Source organism: Parasteatoda tepidariorum, chromosome 9 (genome assembly GCF_982258835.1).
Source record: "Parasteatoda tepidariorum strain Cologne lab strain chromosome 9, Ptep-v5.0, whole genome shotgun sequence".
In the NCBI taxonomy this organism is placed as follows: Eukaryota; Metazoa; Arthropoda; class Arachnida; order Araneae; family Theridiidae; genus Parasteatoda; species Parasteatoda tepidariorum.
In genome coordinates, this window is record NC_141763.1 from 12,211,767 (window position 1) to 12,237,322 (window position 25,556).

A 25,556-nucleotide genomic window follows, 5' to 3' on the forward strand; every position below is an offset into this window, starting at 1 on the left:
CAAACTTTTTTCAATGTCTCCTACCACATAAATTATTGGTCCAGTTTTTATTAGATTTTTCCATGATTCAATGTTATTTTGTGACATCTAATGAAAACTAAAAGTTCAACTTTACTTTTAAAAAATTTTTAAAAATGTAGTTTACAGGCGTTGTTTATTGGGATATTCTATGTGTAAAAAAAGTTTTATGTACTTTTCTTTTCTTTTTGTATAAAATATAATTTCATTTAAATTTAAAAAATTTTTTGGATTGAGCAAATTGATTTACATTCCTTCATTTCGTATGACAAAAACCAACTAACTATATTTAATTTATTTTAGTAAAAAGTGATTTTTCTGAAAGCTAATAAATTGTCGAAAAATTTGTTTGCGAAAAAGAACAACTAAGTTTTAAAAAGAAAAACTTCAGGATCAAGATTTTTGAAAAAGTAGAAAAAAACTTTAGATTTGGGAAAAAAGGAGAGTTAATTATAAAACCGCATTTAACAATGTTGTGCTTAATAATAATAAATAAAATTGCCGTGAAAATATTTTGTTAATGCCATTAAAGACTATTGAATGATTTCTCAGTTCTGTACTGAACATGAATTTAATTTAGTTCTTTAGTTCGCAAGTCTGTATCACGGCTTGAATATCAATACATAGAAATAGTCTCAATCATTATCCCATAAAATCTTGAGAAAAATAATTATTTTTTCTAATTATGTTTTTACGGTGCAGTTACTATATTATGTTAAATTCTTATATGTGTTGCATTTTTAAACCTCATTCATACAGACGATAAATTTTACGGTTTAAAATTATTAATCATAATAATAACATTATGATCGATTTCATTAAATTTAATTGACGTAATAATTGTACTCAATGAAAAATTAGATTTGAACTACAATTAAAAAAATTCTTGAAGACTTCAAATATTTCTTTAATGCAATTCTTAATAACGACTTCCAATGTTTAGAAAATTTTTTTCTGATAATTGAAATTTTATTTAATTTTATAGTTTATTTAAAATTGCAGAAACACTACATAAATCTATTTCAATTCGCTAGACAAGATGAGCTATTCATGAAATGGCGGTAAGTCAAGGTACAGCTCTTTCGCATCTTTCATTCTTAGAAAATTTTCCCTCTGATAGCTAAGACTTTTCCCTCTCACGACTAAGACTTCGATTACACACTTGCGGACAGGAAAAATCCTTCTTCATACCAGGAAAAATAGTAACCTTGTTATAAGAAAAGCGCCAAGAGAATATAGCTATATCATGCCAAGACAGTATTAAGCCAAGTCCGTTCTAGGGGGGCTTTTTAACGCACCTGAAAGCAATTATCCTTATCTTGACAGCTGAAGTTTAGGCGAGGTCTACAATGAACCATAATTTGTTGCAAAATTTAGTATATTTATTGAGGTATTGATCACGAGACTTAAAATGCAGTTTACTCTGTAAATCTTTTGATAATACAATTTTTAACCTGAAATTAACAGTAACACTATCAAAATCTGACAAATATTAGTTGAGAAAAAGCAAGTGCACTGAGCATTAAAACCTGTTTGATTGTACGTTGAAACTCGACGCTGTTTCTAATAATCATGTTTTTACTCCTGCAACCGAACAAGTTTCTGTGTCTTGATTTTTCTTAGTTTTGATTTGTGAGATTTCGATTTTACTGTACTTACGTATATTCATTTGAAACTTTCACTGCACACGAGCTTTGGTGCATTGAGATAAATGAAGCAATCTCTACAATATAGTTTATTCACTGTGTATACTAATAATTAATTTTGATTTTAACTTAACGAAAGTATGGAATTCTAAAGCAGTAAAACTAAATGTTGTTCTGTTGACTGTTTGATTAAAAATTGAAATTCATGACTATAAGAAATGTTTTTTTTTAAAGGAATTGATCCATGCTCGGAGAAGAATGGAGGATGTTCTCAAAAATGTGTTTCCGTAGATGGCGAGGTCAGTTGTCTTTGCCATTCAGGATATAGGCTGACACATGATGGGAAGAATTGTGAAAGTAAGTCAATTGGAACAGTTTGTTCAATAACTTTTTTTCAAAATTAACTTGACACATCTATGTTAATTAAATTTTTTATGTTTTTTTAAGATGTCATTGACAGTTTTTTAAGTTCAAGTTTAATGTTCAGATCAGCATTCTGTGTAACCTGCAGGGTGCATAGCTTTTTTAAAAAGTGCTTAAGGGAACTTATTTTCGATTTTCGTTTTTTGAAAGCTCTTAAAGGTACTTTTTTCATTTGGTGTTTTTAAAAAGTGCTTCATTTTCCCTTTAGGATGTTGATTTTTGCTACGAATTATGCTGAAAGACACTGTTCATTTTGTTCTATTCAACGATTTCACAATTAATTCAACCCCTATCTATTTCGGCTTATCGTCAGTCCGTAGCGTTTGGAAAGGCCATTCGATTTACATGATTGAAAAATTTTGAAAATTCTCAAAAACAATGCCAAAAGGTGTGGTTTCTTTTTTTTTGACATGACGGTTTAAACCAGATAATATCGTCAATTGTCAAAAACTTCCTAATTGTGATTTTTTTACAGTGCTTAGAAATATTATTTGTGTGCTTGAAAAGTGCTTAAAAGGTGCTTATTTTTTGTTGAATAATTCGGCTACGCACCATGACCCTGCTTCATTCGTAAAAATTAATCCCATTGTATTCTCTCTTGAACTATTTCTTAAAAATTTAAAATAAATGATCTATTTGTAAAAATATTAATTAAAAGTAAATAATTTAATGGGTTGGTCAAATTGGTTAGTTTTGTAATTGGTATGATTGATATAATTAGAAGACAGAATATTGGTTTTTAATTAAAAGGAAAAACATTTAAATGTACAATCCGATAATAACTTAAAAAACCTCCATAGTTATGGTAGGGAGGGGGTGTTCCTGCTCAGAGTGGGCGAAGTGTATTATCCTTCTAGGGTCGTCCAAGGCGTGAAGGGCATTCCATTATGCATAGCTAATGACTGCAGGCAAGTTTTGAGGTTTAGATTGTCTTCAGCCCTCGTGGTCCCTCAATCAAGTGAAGCTACATATTACCCTTTGGTTTTTAATAATCAGGTAACAGGGAAAGCCTGGTGTTGGCTTTCTTACACCAGGGGGATGAGTAACAGCAACATAACTTATAATTGAATAAGACTTGCGATATAACTGTTAGAAAATGTCAAAAAGTGATAATTTTATTTTGTTTAATGATGCACCAATGGAAATGGTCTTAAACATAGTATACATGTCATTTATCTGTTTCCTCTAAATGGAATGAAATGACAACCACTCATAAAAATTCAAAGCTGCCAACTCTTCTGGAATTTGCTAGTTTCTCCTGGTCTATTGGTTTAATTAAAATTCTCCTGGTTTTTTTACATTTTAGAAAATTCCCTAATATTGAGTAATTTTCGTTAAAAAAATCCCTACTGAAATAGAATTTTTATACAGATTATTGCTTGCTTGAATATTTAAATAAGTATTACTGATACATAATGAAGCGAACCTCATTTATAAAAATCAGTTCGAAACTTTTTTTGTCTTAAAATTTTCAGGTTATTTTTATTCAGAACTCTTTTCAAACTAATTAAAAAAATCTTTTAAAAACTATCTAAAAATAACTAAAAGCTATCTTTGATGAATTAATTAAATGTGTATTAATATTCAAAATTATGAGTCAGCGTAATACATAACATTTCAAATATGTGTTTAATGTCAGTGATAACTGGAAAATGTTGCAGTCTTTCTATTTTGATGACTATAAAAATCCTTAAAATTCCTTATGTGTAAAATTTGTAATCATTATGCAACAATTATCAAAAAATTTATAATATTTCGCAAAATTTGCTGAGTTTTTTCCTATCCATGTTCGCAGCTATGAAAATTGCTGGATTACAAAATCAGGTGCTTTTTAAAATCAAATCTGCAAAAGAACTCTTGAAAATAGGCTATAGATGCTGGCAGACAAGATAGAAGCTTTAAGATTTCTAGACTGTTATTTGCCATGTTTTATTTTTGTAATTTTATCTTTTATGCTGTTTAGCTTAATTTCATGGATTTGTGATATGCATGTTTGTTACACTTTAGTCAACAAATGTTTTTTCAAATGCTGTTGTTAGAAGAAAAAAACCACAATAGTGGAATCATTAAAATATCAAAACATGCTAAAACCCTCGTTTTTATAAAAACATTGCCATTTTGCAAAATAAAATTTTTGTATGGCATATGTTTTAAAAAATAAAAACTATGCTTTTTCTTGTCTGCATATTTGGAATTTACAATGTTCACTCGTTTTTGAAGCTCATAAATAAAGAATTTCAGTTCTTCCCTCAACAAGCAAAAAGAATAAAGTTACTGATGTGAAATACACTTCTTAAGGAAATTAAAGGGTGTGAGTTACAAAAATTTATAATTAAACCATTCTGAAAACTTTAAAAAAAAATGTAGTTCTTTTATGTGAATTCAGTAAATATTCTATTATTACTATTTTCTTGAATGTAGATTAAATAAAAATAAAATATAGATGTAATATTCAATTTAGCTTGTAGTATATCTCCAAAGTTTAACTTTGAATCATTTTTTTCTCCTTAGTCTAGATAATCTGGTTTATAAAATCAACTGTTCTTAGAACAGATGTGATTTTAATTGGCAGAGGTTTCTGTACATGCATTATTAGCCAGTTTCCACTTAATGGAATATTTATTATAGGGCAATGTAGTAAGAATTAATGTTGCATCCATTACGCAACGAAGAACTGCATAGTTTAATTGTATATTCAAATGCTTTATTCAATCAGATGAAGTATTCCATAATTATTTTTACTTACGTATTTAATTCTTTTTGCAGGGATTGATCCTTGCGAGGTTGAGAACGGGGGATGCGAACATGTGTGTCTAGCTATAGATGGAGAAGCGAGCTGCAGTTGCTATCCTGGTTATAGGCTGAAAATCAACACAAAGATGTGTGAAGGTTTGTTTGTGATTCATTTAGAAGACATTTTTGTTATTCAATTTGTGGATTTCTCATTTAAGTTGTTATCTGGTAGCTAATTCTAAATTGACTTCGACCCTGTGGGACAATTGTGGCATCATTGTCGCAGAACGCTACACAGTTCCTGCAAAAAAAAATTTCATTTGGGAAATAAAAAATTTTTCTTTTCTTTTCTGCAAAAATTTTCGAAAGATTTTATCTTTTCTTCAGAATTATATTCAAAGATGCCTTTTTCCCTCATCCGAGTGGAGAAAAATGCTTGTGATTTTTCTATTTTCATTTGAGAATAATAAAACATAAAGAATAATGAGGTAAAAAATTTGGTTTTCTTTTCTGTAGAAATTTTCGTTCTATTTTTTTTATGTTATTACTATTGATTTCCACATAGCTTTTAAAATCTGATATTTTAAATGCGATATTTTTAATACGATATTATTTATTACCGCAACTGAATTCCGAAATGAAAACTCGCAACAAAACATGAAAACATGCACTTAACCCCTTTTTAAAGAGTCTGGGTGATTTCATCGTTGGTCTTTTTCTTTTTTTTGGGTAGTTACTACTGTTACGGGTTTTGAGATTCTTTTTTATTACTTTTTTTAATGTGATGATGAATTATACAAAATGTGAAAAAGGAAATAGTGTGTTATCCCTCTACAAAATGCGAGATTATCCCCCATAGTAGTATAATAAAGCAAATATTACTTATTCAATTAAAAAAAAATTATTTTCTTTCTTTTTTTTTCGTTGACGCTTCTGTTACTTTAAATTAGTAAGATGTATATTTGTTATTTTTATAAGTATCTTACAGAAAGCCCGAAAAAGTTTGTTTTGCATTATAAGTAACAGATTTATTTTCTTCAAAGATAATGATATCCAAGCACATCACTTCATGAATATACTTCTTACCAACTTCATCAATTTTTATGTCTTTGTGAAACTTATTTTTTGCTTATGATTTGTGCAGTCATTTGGCGATTTTTAAAAATTACAAAGAAAATAAATTAACCAATGAAGGGCTTTGTTTACATAAATGTGGCCAATGTATGATGTTTTCTACACTGAGATGTGCTGAAAGTTCTTAACTGCCCATATTTCTGGGTTGCTCTTTCCAGTGTATTTTGAACTCATTTAGCTCACAGCGTGATAATTGTGTTTTCAGACAGTCTTGAGAAGTATTTCTTGTATATGTGTATTTGCTACCTGATTTATTATTTATGTTTTGAAAAAGAATCATTATTAGAATCATCATTTGAAGACCTGACATTTCAAGACATAATAATCGTCATTTGAAAAAAAGAACCATTATAAACTTGAAAAGGAAATATTTGATATTATATACTTCCGTGGCAGAATCGTGGCGACCTTGTAGCAGAATGTTACAGAGTTCTTGTAAAAAGATTTTTTTTTTGAAAAGTAAAGAAAAAATTACTTTTCTTTTCAACAGAAATTTACATGTAATATTTGAATCATGCATTTAGAAAATCTCTTTTTGATGTGCTCGGTTTACATCAATAGTATCGTGAGACGATGTAATGTTTTTACTGTATTTTCGTTATTGATATTGATTTTCACCTGGATTTTAAATATCCCGATATATTTCAAGCAATATGGAAAATTCAAATCGTGCATTTGAATATTTAATTTTTAAGGCAATAATTCTATCAAATTTTTGGCATTTATTGCTATTGATTTCTCCATAGCTTTTAAAAACATTTTTCATACGATATTATTTCTGACAACAATCTAATCTTGAACTGAAACACTCGTTTTTTTAGTTTGATTCGCGTGATTTCTTCGTAGATGTCATGATTTTACATTAAAAAAAATTTTTTTTAATTGAGATAACATTTACAATGACGAGGAAGGAAATAACTTGTGCGCCCCCTCCCCCAACAAAATGCAAGAATATCACCCATAAGATTAGAATAAAATTTATTACATGTTCAATTAAAAAATTATAAAGCTTTTGTTATTTTAAATTAGTAACATATATGTTTGTTATCATTAAAAGTATCTTGCAGAAAGATATTAGTGCTATGGAGTTTTGATGCAGGTAGCTTGAAAAAACTCTGCCACTGGATTATGTACTTGAAAAACGAAAACTAGCTGTCATTTTTTCTTTTTTATATAAAAAAAAGCAAGATAAAGCCCAAAAATAGAATAATTAGAAATTTATGCAACCGTTCTTCATTATTATGTTCATAATTTTTTATTTAGTAAAAGATGAAAAAACATAATAAATGTTATGCAAAAATAAAGAAGATAAATATTGTAAAATTTGTAATAAAAAATATTAATCAGGCGAGGGCCTTAATTGGTCTGACCAAGATATTTTTGTTCGGAGATTTCTTTCTAGTTTTATTATCTGATAATGTTTTAATAGTAGGAAAAGTTAAGTATTAAAATTGTTGTTTAAGAACATCAATTTGCATTTATACTCACTCATATTTAGATTGCAGTGAAATCACAACTATGCATCTAGTAACTAAAGAAAAAAAGAAAAACTACCTATTTTATTTAAAAAATGAGTCATTTTTTATTCACCTTTTTTTTAAATAAATTAATCACCTTTTTTGAAGTTTTATTAATGTTCTTCTTTCCCTGTGTGTATTTATAAGAATATTAGCTTCAGTATTTCTCATTGAAGTGTAAAAAATAAAATTACAAAAATGAATTATTTTTCTCTAACTATTTTCAACATTCAGAAGTCTTTTTTTTCTTTTTTTTTTGAAAACCATAAATCAGCTAATTTTATTTAACTTCAAGTTATGAATATATGAGAAGCAAATTCTGAACTAGACTAAACATCACTCCAGAAATGTTGATTCAAATGTGTTACGAAATCTCATTAACAGTTCAGAATCGCAGCAACAGCATTACAGAGTTCTTGCAGAAAGGTTTTTTTTTTTTTTTTTTTGAAAAGTGAAGAAAAAATTACTTTTTTCTCCTGCAGAAATCTACATGTGATATTTGAACTATGCTTTTAGATAATCACTTTTTTACACCTCAAATATACGCCGATAGTATCGTAAATCGATGTAATATTTTGATTGTATTCACGGCAGTTATGGATATTGATTTTCATGATTATTTTAAATATATTTTAAATGGAACAATTGAATAGTGCATTTGAATATTTACTTTTTAAAGCAATAATTCTATGGAATTTTTAGCTGCTATTGCTATTGAATTCTCCATAGTTTTTATATCCAATATTTTTATATGATATTTATTACAACATCCTAATCTCGAAATGAAACAAGCATTTGAGGAGTCCGACTCGCATGATTTGATCTGCAATCTTTTTTCGGCGATTACTACTACAGATTTCAGGATTTTTAATTTTACATGTTTTTTATTGTGATGATTATTTACAAAATGCAAAGGAAATTATTTGTCCATCCCCACCCCCAATAAAATGTGCGAATATCACCCATAATGTTAGAATAAAAAATTATTACATGTTCAATGAAAATAAATTATACGAGTTTTTTTGTAAACACAGCACTTTTGTTATTTCAAATTAGTATCATATATGTTTGTTATTATTAAAAATATCTTGCAGAAAGATATTAGTGCTAGAGAGTTTTGACGCAGATAGCTCAAAAAAATTCTGCCACAGGGCTCATTAGATAGTTAGCAATCTTTCTAACTTTAATGAACTTTTTTTATAAAATTAGGGTTCCACCAAACGAAGCTCAATCATTTTAATATTTCTACTGCCGAAAGAAATGGGAACGGCTGTTGCCACTTATTATTGAGTAATAAAGAACTGAATAATTTAATTTTTTATTCAGAAATATAAGATTGAGTGAGGGAAAAAAAAATCCAAATATTTTTTGTGCTTTTCAATCAGATTGGATTCATAGCACAAAGTATATCTTTCTTCATTTGTATAATAAACCTGCCTATCATAAATCACAAATCCTTAGACTTTGTTTTATTTTTCTAATTTATTCGCAACTGCATTTAAAAAACTATTGCAATATTATTCAGTGTTTTTCTTCCACTTTCAGATATTAATGAATGCAGTGAATTTTCCAATTGCAGCCATATTTGCAATAACACGCTTGGATCTTTCCAATGTTCTTGCAAACCTGGATTTCAGCTTCATTCTGACGGAAGATCTTGTTTTAGTGAGTTCCACATTCTTCTTTTGAGTATACCTCTCTTTTAAATGACCCTCATTACAGTGACCCTTCTATTATAATGACAGAAGGTTTGTTATTCCATAGACGCAATGTTTTTTTTAATGTCATTACCGTGACCCTTCCATTATAATGACAGAAGGTTTGTTATTCCATAGACACTATGTTTTTTTTAATGTCATTACAGTGACCCTTCCATTATAATGGCAGAAGATTTGTTATTCCATAGACACAATGTTTTTTTTAAATGTCATTACAGTGAGCCTTCCATTATAATGACAGAAGGTTTGTTATTCCATAGACACAATGTTTTTTTTTAATGTCATTACAGTGACCCTTCCATTATAATGACAGAAGGTTTGTTATTCCATGGACACAATGTTTTTTTTTAATGTCATTACAGTGACCCTTCCATTATAATGGCAGAAGGTTTGTTATTCCATAGACACAATGGTTTTTTTTTAATGTCATTACAGTGACCCTTCCATTATAATGACAGAAGGTTTGTTCCATCAGGTTGTAGTCCTTCCAGAAGGTTGTAGTCCTTCATTGAAAAAAAGTTTCCACAAAATTATTTAATCCATTGTTTTCTTTGATATTACCTCTCTATAACTGTAAAACACTGTGAACGACCCCTTCTTTTCCTAAGTCTTAGGGGACCGTAATGGGATGCCTGCAAGTGACGTAGTGTGGGCATCTCCTGACTAAAACGAGCATCTGTTTACGTTAGCAGCTGTTCTTTCCATTCTATTTCGAGAAAGCCAAACCCATCAAGTTTCAATTCTGTTAAGTAACACATTATAAATTCTTTCACGAAGAATCGTTCTCAAAGGTTTAAAATTTTTCACTATGTGTTCACACAGAGACTTAACGCAATAACAGGCATGAAGCCATGTGGATTATAAATGAAATAATCTTGCATCTAAGTTGCCAGGTACACAAAACAATAATGTATCACGGTTACAATAGAATACATAAACAAATAATAAATCTAAGTTAAGTAAAAGAAGTAGAAGTTAAAGAATTATATTTCAATTAATTTGATGTGTGATATAGCTCTGTATTTATTTAACTTATCGTTCATTAACATTTTAACTTATGTGGAGAAACTTAGCTCAACTTTAATCAGGGGCGGATCCAGAAATTTTTCCTGGGGGATGGTCATAGACTCAGATTCCCCCACACACGCATGCAAAAAAAAAGTTTTTAAGAAAAAAAAAATTTTTTTCACATTTTTTTTGAAAAATAAAAAACGGGTTTTTAATGCTAGTCTTCTCATTTATTTTTATCATAATGAACAGTAGAACAATACATAAATAATTCAAGTATTCAAAATCTCTAAATAATAAATGTTATGTGTTTTTTAGAAACTTCGGCAAATCTGTCAATGATTTTTTTCAACGCAAGTTTCCCATCTTCACCTTTATACAATTTTTGGTTAAACCTGTTGAAGCGCGCTTGGAGCGCTCGATGCACTTAAACATTATTAATGTTTACAATGAAACTATGACAAATTTCATTTTAATCTTTTGGATTATGATTCTTAAAACAGTGAAGATCATAATTAAATGGGGATGAAAACCAATTTTTCCGACCTACCTAGGTGTATATGCCCCCTTAAATAATTTTTAAAATATTTTATTTCTTTTCTAAACTATTAAAAAAATTATTATTTTAATTTTATTTTTTCAATTTTGGGGGGTCATGACCCCAACTATGGATCCGCCACTGACTCCATTTTGCTGATAAAGATTAGCTGGCCCTGATGTCATAGGTCACATGTGTGGTGGGTACGGAAGGTCTTCTTCTTGAAGTGTGCAAGTTCCTAATTTATGGTCATTCATAATATGTGTAACATTTTTTTCAGGAAACTTATCAGTCATACGTTATGTCACAATAATCCCCTTTACTGTTTCTTTTTGACAAGCAAATTGCTATGTTCTTTCCAAGTCAGGTGATTTGAAATCGTGATGTGATTGGTGAGACAACGCAATTACCTTACTAAAATCAAGGTATCCGCACACCTGGAAAGTCATGAATTTCAGTATTGAACAAAATTTGTCATGAAATGTCATGATTTTTACTATTTTTTTAAAAAAATCATGGAAAGTCATGAATTTAGGTCGCCAAAAATCTAATTTTTAAAATGAAATCCCCCCCCCCTTCAATTTCATCATGTTCCAGATATCTGAATTCCTAACAAAACACTACTCACAGTCATATTTTATTAGAATATAAAATGTCTTTATCATGTTCTTTTAAAAAAATGAAAGAAAAAACATCATTTCTAGAGTGAATTATCTTTTGAACTTCTGTGATTTAAGAATTTTTATTATTTATTTATCAATTTAAATTTCAAGCCAGGCAAGCCAATCATTAACGATTTTTTTTTCGAAATGAAAACAGACAAGTAAGGAGTATTTCTTTCCTTTCTGATGGACAAGAAAAGTATCTTTAGAATATAATTCTGTAGAAAAAAGAAAAAAATTGCTTTTTTATTTTTTCCCCCAGCTATTTTATAACTTCAACTCTTTCTTTTCTCTGTTTTTTAAATTTGAAATCTATAAATATAAAGATGCAGAGTATATAACAGATTTGGTTACACTTACCATTTCAATGAATGTTATTATAATGCTTTTTTAAATTTGTTATGTTTTTGTCAGAGAAAATTGTAACTTTTTTAAGTCATGAAAAATTCTTGGAATTTGTTATGGAAAATCATGAAGAGACATGAATTTGAAAATCTAAAATGTAGCCGAGACCCTGTAAAATTTAACAAACATAAATATGTAAGTAGTTATTACCTAATGCCCCACCACCACCAAATTGTGAATTCAGATTTTCAAACTTGAAATTGCTATTGATTATGTTGTTTCCAAATACGCTTAAAACAAGAAATTTCAAAAACCATTTCTTTTTCAGGAATTGCGGAAGAGTTAGTGAGCCATTGCAAAAAAGATAACGGGGGTTGCGAACAGAAATGTCAGGAAGATTCAAAAGGACCCATTTGCTCCTGTTTCAAAGGGTATAAACTCAAGGATGATAATAAATCCTGCGGAGGTATTTGTCAGTTAAGAAAGTATTATTTGTTCCTGTCTGACCATAAATCTGCAGGCTTTAATGTTCTATACTCTACAATGTTAAAAAAAAATAATGGAATGCCTTGAATAATTTTTTATTTAATGATTGGATTTCAGATACTAAGACTAAATCTTATCAGCTTGAGGGCTTCAACTTTATTCTGCAAATTAATTAATGAAGTGTGTAATTTTACCAACTAAAGTGTGTAATTTTATAATTTTTGTGCAATTTTATCAACTTTTATAAATTGAATATTTTTGACTATGTACAGGGTGTCTACAAAATACTGTTATAAACCCTGTGGTAGAATTTTTTTGAGCTATCTGCGACAAGCCTCTCTACCACTAATATCTTTCTGCAAAATACTTTTAATAATTACAAACATATATGTTACTCATTTAAGTGCTATGTTTACAAATAAAAACTGATTTTTTTATTTTTTAAATTGAACATGTAATAATTTTTTATTCTAATATGGGGGATATTCTCGCATTTCGTTAGAGGCAGGGGAAACGAACAAATTCTTTCTTTCTACGCATTTTATAAATAATCATCGCAATAAAAAAAATTAAAAATCATGAAATCTATAGTAGTAATTGCCGAAAAATGATCGGCGATGAAATCACAAGAATCGAACTCTCAATTGCATGTTTTGTTTCGAGTTTGGGTTATTGTAATAAATAATATCACATATAAAAAATATTGGATTTAAAAACCGTGGAGAAATCAATAGCAATAACTGCCAAAAATTCAAAAGAATCATTGCCTTAAAAAGTAAATATCAAAAGGCATGATTAAAATTTTCCATGTTGTTTAAAATATATCGGGATATTTAAAAACTATGAAAATCAGTAACTACCAAAATACAATCAAAACATTGCATCGATTTACGATATTATCGGCATAAATTGAACATGTCGAAAAGGGATTATTTAATGGCATGATTCAAATATTACGTGTAAATTTCTGTAAAAAAGAAAAGTAATTTTTTTTAAAAACTTTTCAAAAGAAAAATCTTTCTGCAAGAATTCTGTAACGTCCTGCGATTCTGCCACGAGGGTTACAAATATTGAATAATTTTATTTTTCAAACATTAAATAGAAAAGAATAAATATGATTAACACCATAAATGGAAGTTAACCTTGTAACTTTTTATTAAAATCTGCCACCATCTTTATTGATTTCTAAAGAGAATCTCTTACGCCATTGTTTGGTGGTGGCACATATAATTTTGCAAGGTAATTCGTCCCATTCACACAATAAAAAAGCTCTGAGATAATCCGAACTTCTGTACAGCTATGCATTCACTTTAGAATCTAACATTCCCGAAACACAATAGTTTAAAGGATTTAGATCCAGTGAAAAAGGTGGCCGGTCTTCTTGCTTGATAACCTTCAGGCAATCGACACGAAGCCAAGTCTGTGTTGTTCCGGCTCAGTGCAATGGTGCAGAATCTTGCTAAAGTATCCAATCCTTTGCAAGATCTGCCATTATGTGTGATTGTTTCGTTGAATGTGTAGCCAATACTTCCTTTTTGCAATATTCAGCAATTGTTTTAATCCCTCTCTCAATGAATTTCAGAGGAAATTTTCCAATATTTGGCACTTCAGCCCCAATTCATTACAAAATTCTTGTTTTGGATGTTAAATTTTTTATTTTTAAGAAAATTTTGAAAATTAGGGGATTTAAATATGTGTTACGCAAGCATTTCTCATTCCCATTCCCTGTCAGCAGAAGTAAGAAAATCACGAAACCTTAGGTGCTTTCTTAATCATGGTGCGTGGCGTTTTTAAAAGGTACTTATTTTCGTATTTAAAAAATCCTTAAAGGTGCTTTTTTCATTGGATGTTTTTAAAAACTGCCTAATTTTCCCTTTTTGAAAATGAGATTTTTTTCTTTACCGTGTCAATTTTCGCCGCATGTTATGCAAAAATGTGTGTTTCACATTGTTTTATTCAACTTTCTCACAATTCATTCAACCACAATCTATTTCAGCGTACCGTCGGTCCATAGCATATGAAAGCCCCCATCATTTTACAGGTTTGATGAAATACTTGCGAGTCCGCATGCGCGTATAGTGAGCTGGGTTCTGTGAGATTATTGCACTCCCACGTGAAACTCTTCTCCATGATATTCTCAATTTCAAGTTTCATTTTCCACTCTCTGAAATCTCTTGATCATATTTTAATGGCTAATATAATTTTTAAAAAAAGAGTTAATCAAAAACTAGTTATTTTTATCATGATCGTGTAAAGTCTTTGAAAATTATTTTGCATCGTGTTAATGTATCTAGAGCTTAAAAATATTTTTTGAGTGCTCAAAAAGTACTTTAAAGGTGTTTGTTTTATGTTGCTAGATTTGGCTAGACACCCTGTTAATAATTGAACAGCCACATTGTTTTTATTTTATTACTTTGCCCGTGAAACATCTATTCAAAAGCATTTTAGTTCTTAATAAGTATCTCTTTTTAATGTCTTCAGATGTGGATGAGTGTGAAATAGAGAATGGAGGATGCGATCAAATGTGCCACAACACTAAAGGATCTTATTTCTGTTCCTGCTTGTCTGCCTACAGGCTTCTGGAAGATCAAAGAAAATGCGATATCAGGGGTACTCCTTTTTCTTATCCTAGTCCATTCATTCATACAGTTTTACTCTCTTAACAATGGAGCACGCAGCTCGATGAGAGGGAGGGAATTGTATTAAGTGTGGTGCATTGATAGTTAACACTAAACATACCAACACTACCTATTTCTACCATAGCCGGTCAAATGAGCGGACTTTATGTTTCTTGATTGAATGTATGAAGTATGGATGTTAGGACGGAAATAAATATTAAAAAAACTTTATTATAATTAATCAAAATTGTATAGTGCCAATTTTTATGTATTACAAATACAAGGAATAAGAATTTTTAATTCATTGCTCAACGCATTTTTAACATATACAGGGGTTTCAGGGATGAGATTCTTCCGCGGATTTGCGGATTTCCGCTTTTTTTCAGATTTTTCCATTTTTCCCGCTAATTTCCGCTGAAATTTTTTTTTGCCCAAGTTAAAATGTTTTATGAGGAATTTAATTTTCCGCGGAGGGAAATTGTTGAAGTCCCTTTTCCTCCCTCTGAAGTTTCTCTAAAAATCATTTCCTTGGGATAAAACTGGTTGACCTTTATACAGGGATGAGATTTTTTTGTCTCACGAATTTCAGCCTTTTTATCAAAAACTCCGATTCTCTAAAAGTTTCGTTTTTTTAAATAAATATCCCGTTTTTTTTAAAATTCAGTCATTGAAGTAAAATAATTTTATTTATTTACGATTTTCAAAGATAAACAGAAAATTCAATCTGTGCCCTAGCTGCTAACCCTTCCGCATTTTTACTTATTTTAGCAATTTTCTCCGATTTCACGCACAGAAAATAAGATTTTCCGTATTTTTTATCCGTCGGCTGGATAGCTCGTATTTTCATAATTCAGATCTCGATTTTTATTCACGGGATTTTAATATCAATCATCGATTTTCGTATTTACCTGATTTAAAATTTGCACATTGCGATTCTTTTTCAGGCGATTTAAATATTGTACAGTGCGATTCTTACTTACGAGATTTAAAAAATCAATATCGCGATTTGTATTTACGAGCTTTTAAAGCCCTATGTAGCAATTCGTATTCACGTGAGCTTAAAATCCAATATCGTGATTCGTTTTTGTGGTTGTAATATCGCGCGATTTAAAAATTATGCATCGTGTTCAAAAAATTAAAAAATCATGAGTTGTATTTTCGCATTTTTTAAATTCTATGTAGAGTTTCATATTTACGTGATTTAAAAGTCTCATATTGGGATTTATATTCACATGGTTTACAAGTTTAAAAATCGCACTTTTTTGTCAAATTTTTGTTTATATAAATATATATAAATTTTTTTTTCCTTCTTTTTTTTTTCTTTATTTTTTTTTTTGTTTTTTGGATTTCCTCTTTTTTACTTTCTGACTACTCTCATCCCTGGGGTTTCCATTGTACATTTTCCGCCGTGATTTCCTTCTAATTGTTATTGTTTGCATAATTCCTATAATTATAAGAAGATATAAGAAATATAACTCTTGTAATTATTCTTATAGTATTATTTCTTCTAAGAACTTGTGCTGACTGGATCATTTCGACATTTTTCTGGGTAAAAAGTATCAGTTAGTTAGGAATGAAGTAAAACTATCAAAATAAAACATAAGCTACTTACCAAAATGTTAGGTACTTTCTCGAAATTTGAATTCACAGTTATTCCGATTGAACTAACTACACAACAGTCTTTGCAAAAATGGGCAACTAATTGAATGCAATACGTAGAACGCGCATTGCATCGTCATTTCTGATCCGATAACCTTATAAAGCAATAAATTGTGCTCTCGGTCAAATGGGGGTTGAAGTAGGTATACGATAGGTATTATTCGAAGCAAACAAAATACAAAAAATAAAAAATAATGGAATATTAACTGTATGTAATGGTTAGAAAAAGTCATGAAGACAAATGTGCAAAAACAAGATGATAAGCTCATTTTCAATGCGAAATTTCTTAAACGGTCATTTGACTGGTTATGATATGTTTAGTGTTAATAATATAGACTCGTCTAAAGACGTTTTTTAAGAGTAAACTTTTTTCGGAAAATAAAATTAATTAAAATAAACTTATTAAAAAATATTAAACTTTTTGTTTTGGATATTGAAATGTTTTTGTTTACATTTTGGTCATAATTAAAATCAATTAACAACAAAAACTTAATAAATTGCATAATTCTGTAAATAGTGGTTGTTAAATCAAGGCACGAACAAGATTTTTTTTTTAAACATTTGTTTCAATACGAAAATGCAGGAAAAATACTGAGTCATTTCAAATTCTGTTTATCTACTTTAAAGTGTAGAAAAAAAGTAAATTTAGGTGACTCATGAAGGTTTAGTTGCTGAAATTTTTTTTTAGAATTTCAAAACATCAAAATGTAAACAAAGTCGTGATGCCACAATGGACATTATATGTTTCCTAGTTTTTAAAATTTCTTAAATTTATTTATTTTTAATTTTTAATCCTTTTTAATTGAAATTTAGTTAAATGCCAGTGTATAAATATTTGATACTTTTTATACAATTTGCTTTAACTTATTAAAGGAAAATAATATAATAGAAAAAGATTTATAAAATTTGAGGCTCCATAACTCAATGAACAAACAACAAAAGTGAATACATTATCCTTAAATACAGTAAATATGCTTTTAATACTGATAAATTATGTTTTTGAACAAGGATAAATAATGCAATATTAAAAATAATAATAAACTTTTTAATACTGGATGCATAGCATTTTTAAAAAGTGCTTATTTTTTGTTGTAAAATCTGGCTACGCGCCCTGTAATAAAACAAAAACTTTTCTTTATTCTGTTTCTTCTTCCAAAATTAACATTTTATTTTTCACACTATTTTTTTTAAAATTGTGACATAATTTGTATAAAAGGGTTTTGGACAGGACGGTTTAATCCAAGGATTAATCCATTCTGTCCTAAACTGTGCCAACTCTGAGTCAAACTGAAACTTATTTTAGTTCAAACCAAATGAAAGTGAGCGAAGATTATTTTTTATTTAAAAAAAATTGAATGGTTGTGAAAATGCTTTTGTGTTTTATTCTGATTGTTTGATTTTCAGAAGACGAGAGCGATCTGGGTCCAGAAAGAGGAGATTTTCCTGAAATTGAGTATGTGGCATACAGAGAAAAACAGAGGAAGAAACAGGGAACCCTTAGTGACACACCCTCACACTTGTCTTCCACAGGTGACACAAAATCTATTTTGTTGACAAAAATTATGACTTTTCTCTTTAAAAAATTGGATTTATGTGATTATATATATATTTATAAATTAGATTTTTTACTTTATTTTTTTCGTTTTTTTTAAACATTTAACAGCCAAATCATATGTTTAAGTGTATTAATAATACTTAATATTTTTTGAAACAAATAATATAGCTAAAATAATTAATATTCCTTACTAATATTTTTGTTTCATTATTCCAAACTAATCTCTAAATATATAAAATCATGGTTATTTTTAAACAAACTAAACGCCATAAGTCAGGGAGGCAATCTGTGTCATTTAGATATCTAATAAAGTGCAATTAGGTTATATCAGAATACATTAAGAAAATAAACAGATTAAAAAAAATTTAATCTTATAAAGGATATAAAGTAATGTTTATTGATAAACGAAGACTAAAAAAAAAAAATTAAAGCTGTAAAAAAGCTTGCTTTTTTCCCACGACAAGTTTTTACCAACAGCTGGATCCATATTGACAAGTTTTTACCAATAGCTGGATCCATATTTTTTCGTTTTTTTAGATGACTGAATAATAGGAAGGCTGATAGTCGTGGGTCTGCAGTTTTTTATGTATGCATTTATATTGAATCTTCGTTAAATCTCTGTCTGAAAGTTGAAATTTAAGTGTTCAGCTTTAATTTATATTTTTTGAATCCTATGTCTAGGATGCAAACCAGGATCCTTTGGACCAGACTGTGTCTTTAATTGTCAGCAATGTAAAAATGGTGGATATTGCAGCCCTGATAAATTCAGTTGCATTTGCCAATTAGGCTTCACCGGCATACTCTGCAACATTCCCTGTCCGCAAGTAAGTCTTCTTTTTAAATAAAGAGAGCCTATTTTTTTTTAATAAGATACTATTTTTAAAAAATCCATTTGTTCTTATAGATACTTTTACATATTTTTTCAGCTTATAATATTGTAATAATTATTTACTATCACAATTATTAATTGTCTTATCAGGGTCATTATGGTGCTGAATGCCAAAGTCGCTGCCATTGTCGAAAGGAGGAACTATGCGATCCTGTTAGGGGACATTGTTTTTGTCCTTATGGACAGGACAAGAAAGGACGCTGTAAGACTGGTTGTCCTCAAGGTCAGTTTAAAAAAAGTATCTTAAAATAATTCAAATTTTTTAAGGTACTTTATGAAGGAACTGTCGTTAATCTTCATTTGAATTCTTCAATTAAATACAGTAAAAGCTCAATGTAAGTGCTTGATTATGAAGAATGTTAAAGTTACCATCAAAGGGCTTAATACTTAGGATACAAAAATTGCTTGTTTATAGAAGGTTAAATATTACATTTCCACTATTGTCACAAAATTGTTTTAGGTGTTTGAGTCAGTAATATTATACAAAAAAAATTTTGATGGAAGACTTTTTTAGTTCACAGTGAAGCAAAAATAAAAAACTGTTTCCTTCTTACAATTTTAGCCTCTTATTTTTTAATAAAGCATTGTTGGAGAACCCCGGTGGCTCTTTGCACTCTCGTGCCACAGGTCTTTGGTTTGATCCTTGGGCTGGACTAGGTTGACTCAGCCATGAGTGGGTCGATAAAATGAGTACCGAGCATGCTTGAGGACTAAACACCACTGGGGGTTCCGCATTCAACTGACCCCTCAATTTGAACATCTGCTCTTGGACCCCAAGCCGAGCCATTACGGGCTGTCGCGCCACTGAGCTTTAGTTTAGTTCGGCGACCACCAGTGTTTTCATCATAGAAAAAAAATGGGTGAGAATTTCTCACCCTTTCTCAAAAACAGGGTGAGATTTCAGAAAGTTAAGTGAGATTTCTAAAAACTGAAAAAATACAAATAGACTTGGAAAAAAAAAATTTTTTTTTGTTATAATACATTTTTAACGTCTTCTATTTTTTAAAGCATTGAATATTTTTGCTGCATCATCATTGAAGATTTTGCCTTTACTAGGTATTTGTCCATCTTACATTAGCGCATAAAAAAATTTGAACGTCTTACATGAAAAACCATACCTACAGTAAACACGTGGTTGCAGAGAAATGTGTTCTGAAAGGGGTTCCGTGGTTCGGAGGGGTTGTGTTCTGTTGTTCGAAAAAGTTCTGAACAATGCCTACTGGTAAATAGGGAAGCTGGATAACGGGGCAAGTGTTGAAAATAATGAAGATCCAGGAAGAAAAGTGAAACGGATTTTATTCTAAATGACATAATTCGAAGCTTTTTCCAAAATGCGAGAAATTCGCGAATTTTGAAATTGATTTATAGAATGCGCGAATTTCTCGCGGCAATCATTTTTTAATGCGAGAAAAGAAAAAAATATGCGAGATTCTCGCGTTCTCGCGCTGTAGTGAAAACACTGGACCACAGGCTAAATCAAATTCTTCATTACAAAAGAAAGGTTTTGCTATTTTCATAAGAATGCACCTTTTGTTAATCCCATATTTACCCTTATTTCCCTTGTGTTAATCCCATATTTCCGCAATTGATAAATTACTATTAAAATGTGTTGGATAAATAAATGCTAAAAGAGTTTTTTCTATTTTGATTGATAATAAAATAAAAAGTCTCTATCTTTGTCAATCCTGTTTAAAATGATGATCTCACGCATTCAACTAACGTCGGTAACATTACGGTCTACTGGGCTCGACCAATTAATTGTCATTTTCTTTTGTTCGTTCACGAGTGGATCTTGACGTCATTCGTTATCTGTTAAATGAGAATATGTAAGTTTCTGTTAAAGCCGACTATTTTGTATTCTTTCTTTTGGTTTCTCATTTGTCACTCTGCTTGTGAGGTTATGTCTACCAGATTAATATGCTTTTAAAATAAATTGATTACTATAGAAACTTTATTTGTCTCGTTGACGTACAGATACAATGATATTCTGCGACAATCTTGGATGTTAATATCAACATTTACGATGACGTCGTATAGTATTGTAGTTCATTTCCTTTTTCTTTTGATTTGAAAACTCATTCAAACATACCTCTCGAAGGCATTTTTGCCTTTCAATAAAGTGCAGAGTTATGTATTTCAGTCTACAATCTGTAGGTAAAAGTAGTACAGTCAAACCCCGCTACAGTGAACCTTCAAGGGATCGAAATTTCGGTTTACTATAACCGGGAGTTCACTATATCCGTTCAGCAAACAATTTTAACTAATAGTCCGAACTCCTTTAGAATTTTATTATACGTTAATTTTGTTATACATTATTTTTTTATATACATTATTTTTTTTTTATTACACATTATTTAAAAAAATGACTAATGAAATGAAATACCGAAATGACGGAAAAATAATACGTAGTAACAAATAATGTGATAACTTGCTTTTATTTTTTATTACTCTTCGTCTTGTGTACAAAAAAAAATTTGTAATCTTTAGCTGATGCAGGGAAAAATGTGTCCATACATCTGCCTGGGTAGGCCTTTGTTTAGGGATGGAAAAGTGTGATAAAAGAAGCAAACAGGAGAAAATGCTTATCACAGCATTCCACTCTTATAGATGGTTTTAAAAATCAGTATAAGTATTTATTTTGATGTAGACTTTTCAAAATTATTAAGAAAAATGACGAAAAAAAATTAGTCGAAGACAGAAAAAAGTTCATAATATCCAACTTCCTCACTTTTTTAGTTCACTATATCCATAAAAAATAACATATGTGTATAGCAAGGCACGGGACCGAACATTTCGTTCACTATATCCGGGAGTTCACTATAGCCGGGTTTGACTGTATATAGTTGTAGTGTGTCTATCACTACAAAAATACAGTTCCAATTCACTTGTATGTAAGACATGCTAACACAACTCCATGTAGGGTTACCTTTTCATAGATGAGGGCTGACATTGTCGATATCTACTCTCCTCACATTGGTGACCTGTCGACATGATGTGAACACGCCTAACTTGACAGTAACGTCCACTTCGATCTGAACACGCCTACATCGATGGATGATCCACATTGAACAGTTGACTTGTGACCTGCGATATTATCCACGGCGCTTTTGCTACTCAGTCTTGATCACGCAACGTACAACATATTCACTCGACTGCTAATGGCAACACAGGAGTGATCACGACCGTTAACTTTATACAGTACTCAAAAGTACGATGATCTTAATACAGCTCTCCCGGCCTCTCACAAAACAGCAAGGAATCAACCAGTGGTATACGTTCATCGAATTCCATCACTATAATTCTGGTGGAGATGTACTGTAGTGTATCTACCACTACAAAAATACAATTCCAATTCCCTAGTATATAAGACATGTTAATTCCATTCTATGTAGGGTTACCTTTTCATAGAAGAAGGCTGACATTGTCGATAACTCCTCTCCCCCTTATATAGTGTAGATAGTTTAAATAATTGTTGTTCAAACTGTAAGAGAATGAAGTAACTATGTCTATAATAATTTTCATAGTCTTTTTCTTTTTTAAGCTATTTTAATAATGAATATGTGTATTTGCTTTTAACAACGTGTTTATGTTATCATTTAATCAGGAAAGTATGGGGAAGGTTGTGAGAAGAGGTGTCCCAAATCCTGTCCCACAAGACACTGTCATGGAGTTCATGGGTTTTGTATTTGCCCACCTGGACGAAGGGGCACTAAGTGCAACAAGCAGTGCAAAGGACACACTTATGGATCTAATTGCCAGATGAAGTGTCGCTGTCTTTGGAACAACACTGAAAAGTGTGACTCTCTGGTAATTTAGCCTTTCTTTCATGCTTTGTACTTAGATTTATGCATAATCTTCTTGAGTTTTTTTTTTATTTTTTACAATTTACAATCACAGTGTTGAACATTTCATTCATTTACAGACAACTGAATCCTTCACACACTTGACAGCTATTAGCAACGCACATATATAACCTTGAACTTTATACAGCTCTCACGACAAATGTTCAAAACTAGGTGAACTTAATACAGCTCTCACCACAAGCTCTCAAAATGGGCTTTCGCAAATACGGCAACTAGTGATATACATCCATCGAATCCCATCCCTGATAAAATTCTTGCGAGGGAGTATTGTGGCTTAACTACCACTACAATTATTAAACATCAATTCACTAGTATATAAGGAATGTTAACTCAAATCAATCTTGAGGTACCTTTTGATAGATGAAGGTTGGCCTGGTTGATTTTTTACTCTCCCTACAGTATATATATATATATATATATATATATATATATATATGTGTATAACGGTCGTTGAACATCATTTACTGGTCACCATTTACTATGTGGGGAGATTTTGGCCGGCAGGGATCGAACCCACGACCTCTTGGACATGAGCCCAGTGTTCTACCAACCAGGCTATTGCGACTCCCTCTGTATGTTGCTATATATTAAGCGACCCAATCTGGATAGCTACAAATTGTATAATTTAAGCTGCTTTTGGCTGAAGATTATTTGGCAAAGGTATATTATTTGTTTTAATCTGGTGCACTAGCTATGAAGACTAAGGTAAAACAAGGCAGATGAGCGATTGTACTATATCTTTATGGGTATGACAATCAGAAATTTTTTTAAACAGAATGGATAAGCGATTTATTTGATTTAGCTTTATCACATACTTGAGTTTTTCTACCTATTGATTTATGTTTAAGAAAAAGAAATCTCTAGAATGTGATATAAACAACAAAATTGAAATCTGCAGTATGACGAGTGATTTAAATGAATGAGTTTATTTATATTTACTTTTAATACTAAAGCAAGAAACTTAAATAGAGGATTTGTATCAGTTCATTTTAACTTAGTTATTATTATTATTGGACACTCTACCTTTGTAATAAAATCCAAGTGAAATTTGAAAGCATAAACTATTAATTATGTTTTTTTTATAAACTGATAGTTTATAGATTTAAAATTTTATATATATATATTTTTTAAATATTTTAAATTTAATCAGTTTCTAAGGTCTGTTTCATTCATAAAATGAAAACAGCTCAAGATTTTTTAAGTATAAATAAATATTTTGTTTAATACCACTGCACCAGTATAATTCTTTGTGTTTAACAAAATATACAAATGAAACATTATATACCAGACGTTATTAATTATATAGCTTTGGTACAATTGTAAAAAAAAATGCTCTATATTGTTATTAATAATATGCAAATTAGACACAAAAAAAATTTTTTTTTGAAAGATAAAATGAAGAAATATAAGAATTTTGTGAGAAAGAAAAAATTTGGAAAAAGCACAGCACAGCAAAATATGAAACTCTCTATTATTTCTTGGTTGCTTATTATATATTACTTCATACTTCTTTTAAAATGCATTAATGAAAATGATAGAATTATAGCTTTAATCTTAGACTGAAGCGCTGTGGTTATTCTGACAGTTTTATCACGCATAAACAACTAGTGCTCACATTTATTAACTGTATCAAAGTCAAAATAAAGATTGTCTTTATTTTATATATTTTTTAAATGAGATTTATTTAAAGTCAACTTTTATTCAAAAAGCTTCTGCAGATCTTCAAAACTTGTAAAATTAGAAACAATTATTTATTTTATTTATTTATTTATTGAAGTATTTGAGCAATTTAGACTTTTAACATAAAAAATTTTAATAGTTCCTTATTCACGCATAAGAGTTTAAAAAAGTATGAGAACAAGTTGTTTAACTTTTTTGTTATAATTAAGCTTTTTCATAAATGTTTTTTGTGATAGATTCAAGTATTTTTGTTTTGAATTTAATAATTTAAATTTTCATTATTTTCTTGCTATTTTCATCTTGCTGAAATTTGCATTATACATTAGTTTTTAGCTGTGAAACAAAAATAAAAGGTATATTGATTTCTCATTTAATAATTATCACACTTATATTTTCTTAAATGAAATTTGTTTTAACTTTTCAATAGTGTTTCCAATAGTATTTTAAAATTTCTGCTACTTTTTAATGTTTCAGCATTATTTAACAATTTATATTTGTATAAGGGTGCTAAAACATTATTTTACAATGAATTTAAAAAAAAAAAAGTCGAAGAATGCCATTTAAATCTGACAAGATGAAAAAATAATTTTTAAATTTAAATGGTAAATAATAGTACACATCAACTAAATTTGATTTAAATATTTTACCGTTTTTTCATAGATACAGTTTTCATATCATTACATTAAGATTAATTAGATAATTGATGGATTTAAAATATCTTTAATATTTAATCAAAGCTCATGGATGGTTGGAACAGCTGCGTAAATTGTGTCAAACTGCTACAAAACAAAATGTCTGTTCAATGCAGTTTTTTTCTTCAAAATTCAATTTAAATAAAGAAGTATAAAAACTGAAGTAAAGACTTTAATATAAATTGATAAGTGTTTGATATTAATTTATCACACTTTTTTGTTACATTTCAATCAATTTTCAAAAACAGTTAAAATTTCTTTTAAATTAATGAAGTGATAAAACAAATAGGAATATTCTTATGTACTGATTTAAAAAATTACAAAATACCAATATTAACCCTTAATTATATTTTTTCAGGATTATTCAATATT

The 25,556-nt window shown here is 29.6% G+C and overlaps 1 protein-coding gene across 8 annotated transcripts in view; it reads left to right on the plus strand.

Moving 5' to 3' along the window:
* Positions 1 to 25,556, plus strand: part of LOC107451551 (uncharacterized) — a 238,752-nt gene that overhangs the window by 197,763 nt on the left and 15,433 nt on the right. For 3 of the 8 annotated variants that reach the window (XR_015429033.1, XM_087150875.1, XM_087150878.1), the window contains 9 exons: positions 1,899 to 2,021; positions 4,854 to 4,976; positions 9,017 to 9,136; positions 12,071 to 12,208; positions 14,710 to 14,838; positions 17,910 to 18,035; positions 18,742 to 18,884; positions 19,040 to 19,172; positions 22,554 to 22,756. Coding sequence is in view for 7 of the 8 variants with exons in the window: in XM_087150875.1 (XP_087007001.1) it covers positions 1,899 to 2,021; positions 4,854 to 4,976; positions 9,017 to 9,136; positions 12,071 to 12,208; positions 14,710 to 14,838; positions 17,910 to 18,035; positions 18,742 to 18,884; positions 19,040 to 19,172; positions 22,554 to 22,756 (1,238 nt within the window). In the remaining variant the exon portion in view is untranslated. The remainder of the gene's footprint in view (positions 1 to 1,898; positions 2,022 to 4,853; positions 4,977 to 9,016; positions 9,137 to 12,070; positions 12,209 to 14,709; positions 14,839 to 17,909; positions 18,036 to 18,741; positions 18,885 to 19,039; positions 19,173 to 22,553; positions 22,757 to 25,556) is intronic. The other 5 variants (XM_087150876.1, XM_087150880.1, XM_087150877.1 and 2 more) reach the window with 5 other exon arrangements.